We start from the raw sequence: 11,743 nt of genomic DNA, 5'->3' as shown, positions 1-11,743 counted from the left end.
ATCGAACAGGAACCAACATTCCATCGATCGTAATGCATTCAAGGATCATTTCCAATGCTTCTGTCGCTATCAACAGCGCAAAGAATTTTACTCGCTGCATCTGGATGGTCCAGCGACGAACGAACGATTACAGCTGATTTGTGTCTAGTTGGAAAACGTCGTAGTAAGTCGTAGTTGATTATTTTGATGATTTGAAATGTTTGATCATTTCGATCGTCTTTTTGTCCGGAAAAAAAAACATTCTACAACATGTTTTCAATTGTAAACAGCACAGTTGCAGTTGCGTTTTGAAAATTGGCTAAACAAAACAGTCGAATTTGAATCGTGACCAGATTGCTTCAAATCGCCTCGGAAAATAGCTCCATCTCATCGGCTATCCCACTTGCTCGCATGCATTTCCCGCCGCCCGAGATTTCCTACTACGAGAGGGAGAGCGAATTTCCACGAGAAAATTCTCTTAAATGCTGCTCCGTCTCACCGGACACTGCGCTCTCTCTCACTCACTCGCACGGAATTTTCGCCGCACCGAAAGGCGTGGCTTAGGCGGTAGCATAAATATGGGGCGTGTTCCTGGCTTTATGTACGCGCCGATTGGCCGAAAGCGCCAACTTTGCTGGAATGCGTGGAATCGAGAGGGTCGAGAAGTAAATATTAATGAAACTCGCGTATTTGCGTTCGCGTCCTTGCCCAGGAAGGAGGCCCGTCGTCGTCCACAGCGCGTTCTACGCCCGAAAGACGCTGCTGCAGCTGCGCGCGCGTCAAGAACGGTTTTTGGGGGTTACGAAAATTTCGACACTTTTTCGGGCCGTTCCACGAGGTGGTTGGCGAGTTCCACCCCACCCGCCACCCTCTGCCGCGACCATCCACGTGTACCTTTCAGTAGCAGCTCTCACCCTCGGTCTCATTTCTCGCCGCCCTCAACCGAACCGGTCGACCAACCAACCGACCGACCGACCGACCGACAGATCGGCGGAATTCGAAAGCGTTACGCGAAAGTTTGTTTTGATTTGAACCCTCCAAAAAAAAAAAAATCGGGAGCCTCGCGTCTCGCGCGTATATTCTCGTAAGTTCTCGCCACCACACGGATCGAAAGCGTGATCGCTCCTTTTCTCTCCATCAAGTGCAATCAAGTGGCATCAACCGAGGGTCCGAGAGCGGTGAATGTGTGTGCTTGCTGTGAGCATACTTGAACCGAAAAGTGCAGTGTGGAAGTAGCCGGTATCATCCAAGTGACCTACCAAGCGGCCAAGCGCCCAAAAGTGTGTTTTCTTTGTGAATCCCCGGCTCCTGCTCGCCGCCTACTGCTTGTACCACTCGAAAATGCTATTCCTCTGAAGCGTCAGCCCTGGTGTGACAGTCTGTTGTCCGTTTGTTGAGTGTGTTGCTTGTGTTGTTAAATCACGTTCAAACCGGGTTCAACTTGGGTTCAATTCCTAACGTTCCGGTCCCTTCTAGCCGGGTATCGCCGGGGCTGCATTCAACACGGTGTCTGTGAATTATGCAACTAATGCGTTGCGTCTGTTGTCGTTGTTGTTGCTGATGCTCATCGTTTTGAGTTTGATGTTATGATGTTTTGGTTGATGACGGATTTGGTGTGAAAATTATGTTACAAACTACACAGTGAGCAGCGCACAGAGTGAAGTGAAGGAACCATTGAATATTCATTGAGAGCTGCACTACTAAGATCTTTCGTCAGTCGTTGTGTACGAAGATCGTCGTCATCGTCGTTTCGATGACAACTCATTCCACCCGGTTTGCACAGACAACAACAACAACCGAAATCCGAAAAAGCGGTATTTGAAATTGGCGATCCGTTGACCGTGTGCCCGTGTCCGTGCCCGTTGTGTGTGTGATAGTGTGTGCGCGCCGGACAGGATCGTGTATCCCGCCGAGCGTTTGGCGCCAAAAGGATAACGTCGTCGGTCGTCGTTGACCCCCCCCCCCCCCCCCCCCCCTCGGCAGGAAAATGTCGATACGTCGTCGATGATGAAACGAGAATCATGCTGCAACCAGCACCAGCACCAGCAGGGTTTCCTATGTTTGCTTGGATTTTTACTTGGTCGAGTTGGCCGAGATTCGCCAGTAGATAGTAGATGATGGGTACCGTCGTCGTGTGGATTGTGTCGCAATTCTAGTTCTATCACCAACAGAAAACGCTTATTTGGTTCACAATATTTCGCGTGTGTGGAGCGCGTGTGTGTGTGTGTGTGTAGGAAAAGGGAAAACGGCTTATAGCAATAACACATATCGTATACGACTGCGGATACCTGCAGCTGCTGTTACAGCGCGGAAAGTAGCTAATTACAATGGCCGCTTACGCTCAGTTTGGTTACACTTATCCGCCGGCAAGTCAGGTAAGACGAGTTATCAAAAGAGGGGCTCACCTTAAGGATTATCACTACTTTTTTTTTTGGTTAATTCCAATTTCCCATTCCGCATTGGATGCAAAATTAAGCAAAATGTAATAAAATCGCAGCAACCTTTACCATTAGTGACGTCTTATCTTGACCAGGCACGTGTGTGTACGTGTGTTGCCACTGTATGGCCCACTCTGTGTGCGCAATCGCCTTTTCGGATTCGGTCAATACTCTAGAGAACTTGATGATGTTGGTTCGCGGAGGGAGAATCCCCTTTCCATAAACTCTCGAGAGGGACGTGAAAGTAATGATTCGGATTTTTGGACACCAATTCCCACAGCGCCATCCCTTTCATTAACCGTTCGGTCCGTGCTGTGTGTGTGTGCTCGTGTGTGTGGCCTTTCGCGCATTGCGATCCGGCACATTGTCTTTGCTGGAGGCTCTGGCATGCCACTGCAAATGAATCTACGAAATTGGGCGCCGCCGCCGTCGAATTTGGTGCCCCAACCGCAACCAACGCCGTGTCCTATTACGAGGAGCAACGCATCTTTTTCTTCGCAGCACATCGCAGCAACACTCGCTCGCCCGTTGCTCGCCTTTCTTATGCTCGCCCTTATGTCCTGGTCCTGGCTGGTGGCTAGCGGTCAATTGGTTTTGGGCGTCTTCCTTTTTTTGTCCCCGGCAATCGGCGAGGCGTTGGGTGCCGTTTTCGGGAAAACTGTGAAATTATTCACGTCACACACATCTTCGGTCACCCAATTTTCGGTTGCGTGTGCGTCCGTCCGTTCGGTTGTGTTGTGTTGTGTTGTGTTGTGGGGAACATACCATCTTCATTATGCTCCACCACCCGGCCTACTGCGAGAATGCTCACGCCGCCTCACACACACACACACACACACACACACACACACAACGTCAAGGGCTACTTTCGAATGCAAGAACGGACGGGCACGGATCGCAGTGTGCCACGACGCACGACACACCGTCGTCGAACGTGAACTACCAAAAACAGAGCATAGAATCATCATCAGGGAAGGCATCAGTGACTACTTGGCGGTTGGCATGGCCAAGCATTGGGGGGGCAAATAAATTCGAAAAGAAAGAGTAACAACGCACCGCGCGACGGGCGCGAATGTCGCCCGGTGCCGGATCGACGACGGAACGGGAGTGAAGGCGAGACACAGAAGAGATGATGAGGAGCCACACAAGCCGGCAAGTGACATCTTCTTCCGTCTCCGGGCGCGTCACCCCTTTTCGCCTGTCGCGCCCGAGAAAGAAGTGCAAAGGAATCTCATTAATTAATTATAATTTAAGACGAAATGAACCATGCGACAGTTCCGTCGTCGTTCCCCGGTCCCCGGTCCCGTCGCCTTCTGTTGCAATTCCGTCACACATCGTCGTCGTCGTGCACCGTTTGCTGCGATCTGCACCGCGTCGCGTCATCACCACGGCAACAACAACAGCAACCGTGCGGGTCTTGAATGAAGATGCTCGATGCAGTTACAGTTCACTGGAACATACTGGGGTCCGGGTTTTTTTCGGGAAAAATTGAGACACCACAATGTGCAGCAAATCAAAAGTATGTTCTAATTGAATTTTCTTTCTCCCTCCCTGGCACGTTCCCTGGAGAGTCCCCGGATTGGGCCGGGGGTTCTGGGGTGCAACACACTCGCCACGGACCACGATTCGATTGACCATTGACCACACGCTGGTCCTCCATTGATCCATCCAGCACACCCAGGATGGTGTCGGAGCCCCCCTCCCCCCCCTTGATCGATCGATCGATCATCGACCGCTCGTGGTCGCTCGAACCCTCGAAAAAATGTGTCGAATTCGGTCACAAAACGGAACGCAAAACGCTCCGCGAGCTCCAAGCGCCCGACGATCGGGGAGCGCCAAACAAAAACTTGCCAAAATCACGTACAAATCAATTTAATTAATTTACAATTAATTTATCAATGCTAAACTTGATAAATATTTATATTAGTCACAGGTTAGGAGTGAAGCGCGAGTTTAAGAATTAGACGCAAAAGGGTGAAAAAGAGGGGATGAAAGAGAAAAAAAAAACTCTCCCAAAAACCAAACCAACAGCATGATCTTCAGCACGAATGTTGCTTTCTTGGCAGGAACGGCATACCGCAGGGCCGCAGGTGAATCGATCGAAGCTGTTGATCGAAGCGCGTAAATCGAACGCGTTGAACTCTACGGGAGACGACGTGTATGTTGCGTTGTGCTGCTGTTGTTGTTGTTGCTGGGTCTTGGCCCCCGGGGCAGGGGGTCTTAGGATATGCTCTAATCAAATTATAATAAATAATTCCAAAAATGACACCACCACCCGCGGGGGGGTGGAACGGCTTAATGAATATGTTTTCGGACGGCACCACCAGCGGCCCGGCCCGGCCCGGAGCCCCGGCCTTCATTATGAGCTGAATGGTATCTCAATCAATGGGCGCTCAATGGCTGCGATGAAGATTTAGAAGCCGCGCGCCATTCGTAAACATTCAATCAGCAACATCATGTATGATCGATCGGTCCGAGGGTGCGGTGGCGATCGCAAAATAAGTCACAAAGTCACACCAGGGTTAGTGGTATGGTAGTGTGACGGGCACCACCTAATACCCACCGCAAATACGCGTTTGTTTTCGGTCCAATGGTGAGGCGAAAGCGGGGCGCCCTCGAAAGAGACGCCCGCTGCTGGCCCGCTGGCCATTGGTAAATATCCTTGAAATTCGATACAAAAAATGTGTCAAAACGAACACTGAGCCCTCGTCGAGTGAAAAACGACTCTCTCTCTCTCTCTCGTTCGTTCGTTAATGGTTTCTTTGGCAAAACGTTATGATTTAGGAAACCTTAAAGAAATGCTCGGGAATGTCCGTCGCCATCGTCGTCTGGATGCATCGTCGTTTGACCTTCGGAACGGAACGGCAAAGCGTCTCCCGTGAACTCGGTGATTCATTTGCTGGTGTCGTCTTCGGGGGGCCCAAAAAGCGTGCCAGCAGCATTATATCCGGGGCGCCGCCTTTCCATGAATGGAACTCCTGTGTTTCGGGAGGTGTCATGCTGCGAAGGGATAGACAACATCCCTTTTTTTTTGCTGGACTTCCTGCTGCTCCGTCTCACTCTAGAGCCGAGTTTCGAGTTTACAGATTTCTGGAATCGATCGCTTAAGATATGTGTTCGGTTCGGTAACATGTGTTTCAACCGAAATTCAAACCATGCTTTTGCGTATGCTTATGTTGGTTCGTAAGTATTCAGCATCGAGTATTGAGCAGCACTACTTGTGCATTCATCAAACGATGAGCAGTAGTAATTCCTCGACGGAATTTGCTTCGGAAAAGCAGCGACAAGTCTGCGCACGGTTGCGTTTTGCGTCGTACTAAAAAGGTATAATAATTGATCCTCCTCCTGTTCCTGTCCATTCGGTGTTCGGTGCGAAGGCGAGCGAGAAAACAACAAATGCATCATCACACCTTGGGACTTTGGGGCTGTGGAGAGTAGAACGATCATAGTCCTTTGAGAACGTTTCAATTATGGTGCAATTCCCACGATGCACTGGATCGCGAAGGATTGCAACAGGAGCCCTCAGGAGGCAGAAGGTTCCCATAGCTCTGCGCATTGCTGGGCACCAGGTTTCACCTTAATCGGTTATTGGTGGCCGGTTTTGGTTCCAGTGGTTCTTCCAAGTGTGTGTCCAAAAAAGGATAACATCTACTATATAGCGAACGATCAGCGTTCAGCTGCAGACAACAGCACCAGCAGCAGCAATCGCTACAATTTTCCGCATGGACAATCATCATCAAGATGAGTGCCAAGCTGCTGCACTACTGATTGTCAATCTCGGATCTGCAGACGCGAGACGCGAGGATCGCGAAAAAAAATAATAATACGTGAAACAGAACACGAGCAACTTGGAGCAAACGGGAGCAAAATGTCAACGTGGCGTGGCGTGGCACGCTGCAAGGTTCAACAATAAGGCCGAGGGCCCCTCGAAGAAAATTCCATTCAAGCATGCACCATTCTCCTCCCTTTGGCGCACCCTCATACACCACACAGAAAGCACAGAAACAGCACACATAATTCCCTGCGGTCGCATGGACGCAAAAGAAAATGTGTGTTGTGGACGAACAGTGCGCGAGCGAGCAGTTGCGAGCGATTTTTAAAATGATTTATTATGTTGCTGTTTACACTTTGTCTCAATCGTCCTCGAGAGCTACACGCGAAGCACGATGAGCAGCAGCAGCACTTCTCTTGTTTGCTGCGCCAAATGCGCCAAACGCAACACCCATCAACTACTTTCCGGGGGTTGTTGGGACAGCAGCCGCGTCGTGTGTTATCAAAAATTCATATTTTTTGAAACACGTTTCCGCTGGTGTGCACCAGTGCTGTGCACCAATCAATATTATCAACGAATGGCTGCAAAACGATGTGATTCGATAAGCAACCGACCGACGGACCGGGCAATAAGCGAGAAGCGGACTTCTGCGTCGTCGTCGTCGTTCCGCCAGAAACCAGATTCCCAAACCCCAACAGCAGCGACCACAAAAAGCACGCGAGAGGAACCCATTCCTTGCGATATATTGTGTCGAGTCAAACTTCTCAGGAATGGCCACGGAACTTACAGGTGACAGTACATAAATATTGCGACATCATCACATAATTTAATGCTTCTGCTACTGGCCTTTTGGGTTGCTGCTGCTGCTGATGTGGCATTGTGGTTCCGCAGGTGACAGGAAGAAGAGTCATTCTTGACGGCGAATGTCTGTAATGTTGGGTGTTTTAGTGGAGTTTTTAATTACTTAAAGAGACTGTCCAGCTAGAACCTTCATTGAAGCTTAAACTCTGATCCGTTATCCGTGTTCTAAGACCTCATTTTCTCATACGGTCCGGGCACTGCGTTGCAGTAAGGAGACAGCGGGAGTTTTCGGAATGGTATAGGTCACCGAATCCGACGAAAGACGCACACAAAGAACGATATCGTCGAAGAACAGGCAGAAGACCCCGGTGTGTCTATACCAAGGGGGCAGGGGAATGAAAGGAGAGAGAAGAAAAAAAAGAAACGAAGATCGAAACAGAAACCCAAGGCCAGAGAAAAAGTGAATATTTGGCAACTTAAAATTGATGGCGCTGTCCGAAAAACTGATAACGAACCGAACCGCACCGGACTTCGACCACGCCGGTCTCCCGGATGGGAACGTCCGGATGCCGTCCGTGATGGGACGCAACGGGACGGGACGAGAGTCCTAAAAAGGGTAGACGCGGGTTTTGCTGGGGCTCTCGTTGAATTAATAATTCATAACGTTATAAAAATGTTGAAGATGATGTCAATAATTTCCAAAATATCGACAAACTTCCCTTGGCACTCGGCCCCCGGGGTCGCTTCTCCTTCTGCGCCTCCCCACTCCCTCCTCCTGGGGGTGTCTGTTGCGTTCCCGTTTGCACGAAAAATGCATTTCCTAATCAGCCAGCCAGAGCCCCCCCGAACCAACAAGAACAAGCAAAAGTCATCATTAGAAGATTTCGCGTCGAACCTACGGTGCGGTCCAGGGGGAGGGGGGAGGTGAGGATTTTATGGCTATCGCCGACCGGCAGACCACAAGTAATTACACCTTTACTAAACGCCCGGAATGCGGGCATGTTTAAATATGAGTGAATAAATGAATGAAGTTGTTAAAATCCGTACCGTCGTGGTGCAACATGTGTCAAGTCACGAAACGAACCAGCACGACGGAAAGATGCTGTTGGAAAATGCATGCATAAAACAGGAAAATTTATTATTATTAAGTCTTAGAAGAGAGCATTGAATTGAAAACAGTGCGCCCCAGGAGTGATGTGGCCATATGGCGCTCATCATTGCTTTGGGCTTGGGGTTTTGGTTTGGTTCGCGCATCGTTTGCCGGTCTGCGGAAATAAGTCCCCGTTTAGTGGGTCCCGTTCTGATGATTGTGGCGACGGTTCTCTTCTCGCTTCAATTTCTCACCTCCTTTCTCGCCACCCCATATGACACGCCATTCGCCGGCGCTGGAAGGCTTAGTAAACAAGCAATTACAGTCAAAGGTCGGCACCGGCACCGGCACATGTCGCTCCCGGGTGTGTAAACCTGCCCCCCTTTTGAGCAGGTGGTGCCGGTGGCGTCAAACGGACTGGACTGGGACTTTCAAACCGCACGCATGATGGATTGTCCATTTGTTCGATAATAATATTTATATCTCAATTAATGTAATTTATTGTGGACGGTACGTCTACTCACCACCGGCCAGCAAATCACTCACTCGTGTGTGTGTGTGTGCGAAGGTGCAGGAAAAGGTGTGTACGTGTGTAGTAACGGCCTTTTCCCGTACGCCATAATACTCGAGACCGGTCGTTCGTTCGTTTCGACCCAAAAACCATCGAACCATATCACAGTTCACTTTGCATTGCTCTAGGGGGTGCTCGTACTCAGAACCCGGACGGACGGACGGACGGACCTGCGAAGGGTTTCCATGGGGAACCCAAGGCATCCCTTTCTTTAAGGTGCGAACAACGATGACAACGGCAGGCGCTACGCAGAGGGGCCTCCTTTGCTCGCAAACGGAGCACCAAACGCAAAAAGATTGATTCCCGCTTGCCGTTGAGCGATAAAGCGACGTCGAGCGATCGATCGACGTCATCGGGCAGCAGCAGCAGCAGTCCGAGAGTTCTCTTCGGGGACTCGTCAGCTCGTGGGCTTCTCTGCTGCAGAATGCCCGCCGGATAAACCGCCGGTAAATGTTACCGTTAATAACGATATTCACCCGAAATTTATTATGATTATTAGTGTCCCGATCGTTTCTCGTCATCCGATCCGATGGAACCACGGACCAGCCCTTGTGAAAAAGGGGGGCCCCTGAAGGCACAAAAGGAATCGCGACGCGACGATCGCACGGCCGGCCGGCCGGCCAGACATATCATGTATGCTAATATTTTTATGACCACTATATGCGACCATCATGTGTCTCGTGGGTAAACACTTGCTGCTGCTGCTGACGATGAAAGAGAGCATCAAATGCACATTCGCGGAAGGAGGAGAAGTGCTCGAGGCTAACGGCTTCGGATATCGTCACAATGTTGAGCTTCGATCGCGAGCGAATCGAGCAGGTGAGATCCTGCCATCACAATAGAGGACACTGTTCGTTCCTTCCTTCCATGAAGCTACTCATTATCGATCGAAGCCTTCGAAGGACGATGCGACGCGACGATTTCGGATCGCGATTAGCAGCGATCGCGGTAGCTGCCCTTGTCCTCGGAACAGATTATACGGCGCATTATGCCGCCGCCGCCGCTGCGCCGATATCCCGAAGCCAAATGCTGCCATAAGCTGCCGAAAAGTGTCCGTTCTCGTCACGGCTCGTCGGCAACATTCGCGGCGCGTTTTTCTCGCTCTCGTTCTTCGTTCGTTCTACGCGCGCGCGCGAGTCCGGAACGAGGAACGCGAAGGACGACGCACTGCCAAATGGGGAGGGGGACAGCAGGCAATAAATCATTGAGACCGACCGAGAGAGAGAGCATCCTCCGGACAACGGGGCGAGTAGAATCGAAAAGAAACGAACATCAAAACCTGTCCCCGGATCCCCGGACGCCAACCATCAGCGGCAGCCTCTTCGTGCACCTCACCCGGGAGGGGGGAAATCTAGGCTCCGGGGTTGGAAAGAACCAAAGAGAGCCGGTTGAGAAGTGTGTTTATCGTTATCGCACGGGAAAGCCTCCCCCCCCCCCCCCACGGGTGGACGGAACAGGAGAAGACAGAAGGCAGAATGGCTGTTGGGGGCTCTGGGACCAGGCCTGGCAGGAACCGTGTCCGCAAATCATTTGACCGTAAGCGGAGACGTGGCGTGGAGTGGTGGTGGGTACTTATAAGACTTTCATCACATCAAAAAAGTGATATCATTATCGTTGAATGTTATCAAAATATTTCAATAAATTGTCAATAAATCGATTTATCTCAACAAATTTATCTCACATTTATAATGTGGTCGCTGGCCGCCGTTGTGCTTCTTGCAGAGTGCGTTCTGGAAGGCCGGAGGCACCGGCACCGGCCCGGCTTCGGGTTCCAGCTCCCAGGTTCGATTGTGTGTCCACGCCGGAGCCACAGTAGCCGGCGCGCAGCTCATAATAATTTCAGCGCATTGTCGTTGTCATTTTTTTATACCTTTTCCATCCCCCCCCCCAGTCGTCTGACGTCTGATCAAGTAGTCCATGATTTTCCGGTGCACAGCAATGGCGGCGGCGACCGCGGCGGTGGTTTGCGTGATGGTTGTTGGTGTACCGGTGGCCGCCCGCGGTAATGTTTCGTCACGGTTTTCACATGCGGCCCGGCAGACCAGCAGCTAAACAGCAAGGGCAGCAAGAGAGATAGCGACCGGCAAAAAAAAACGGTCTATCATGGCCCGATGCATACGGCCTTCCCCACAATTTACCATCCATCGCCATCCGTTGTTTCGATTTCTCACTAACTGCAACCGATAAAGCGCAACAGTGGCCAGGCAGTGGCCGGGAAGGGCGCAGAGATCCATCATCATCCTGTCGTCTCCCATTGCGATATGATGGCGTAATACTGGAGCACGGATATGCGCCCGCGATACGCATCGCGCGGAAGCTACCTGTCCTCTCTTCCCCTTCCGCTTCTCCGGTTGTTCCACCAATTCCTCCATGCTTTTTAATGTGAAGAGCGTGTTTTAGTATTTTTATTATACCAGACACACACGCACACACAGACACACACACATTTACTGGTGCAATTGGTACGCGCGTTGTGCTTCTCGTTGCAAACCGATACGCAATGCTGATAAGAACTTCCTGCAGCACATCATAACCTTTTGTTGCAGTCTTTCGCGCCACTGATGTCGTCGTCGTCGTCGCCGTCGTCGGTCGACTGGTCCATTGCGCAGCCTACTTCACTGTGGCCGTGGTTGGCAGCTTGGGCACGATTTGAAACGTTTCTTTTTTTTTTGCTCCTTGCTACCTGGCAACAGAGAGAGAGAGAAAGAGAGAGAGAGCGCGTACATAGCAGGCTGTGATCACCGTTCAACCGGGTCGTGAAGGAGATAAGCGGTCAAGGAGCTGTCAAGGAAACTTCATAAAACCCCAAAGTCCTAGGCATATGATGGTAGTCTGGCTGTCTGTATGTTTCGAAAACAACGTTGTAACTCGTTGCACATGCAAGCGAACATACGAGGCCTAGAGCTATGCTTTTTTTCCCCCTTCTGTTCTTTGCAATGCTGCAGGTCTTCGGTATTCAGGTTTAAGAAAGGGGAACGATTATGGTGGGCATTAAATTTGATGCAACCATGAATTATAATTTTCAGTATGCAAAGTCCTGACCCAGCAGAGCCGCCACCGCGGTTTGCTCCCGGGGTTGGCCGATGGGTTGA

The 11,743-nt window shown here is 50.7% G+C and overlaps 1 protein-coding gene across 1 annotated transcript in view; it reads left to right on the top strand.

Annotated features, from left to right (window-relative positions):
* Positions 1-1,998: 1,998 nt before the first annotated feature.
* The window catches only part of LOC125957070 (homeobox protein caupolican-like), a 61,077-nt gene continuing 51,332 nt past the window's right edge, over positions 1,999-11,743 (top strand). The window contains exon 1 of the mRNA XM_049689478.1: positions 1,999-2,354. Within this exon, the coding sequence (XP_049545435.1) occupies positions 2,307-2,354 (48 nt within the window). The 5' untranslated portion in view covers positions 1,999-2,306. The remainder of the gene's footprint in view (positions 2,355-11,743) is intronic.

The sequence above is a fragment of the Anopheles darlingi genome, chromosome 3 (genome assembly GCF_943734745.1).
Source record: "Anopheles darlingi chromosome 3, idAnoDarlMG_H_01, whole genome shotgun sequence".
NCBI classification, from domain to species: Eukaryota; Metazoa; Arthropoda; class Insecta; order Diptera; family Culicidae; genus Anopheles; species Anopheles darlingi.
This window is presented reverse-complemented; position numbering and strand designations above follow the sequence as displayed.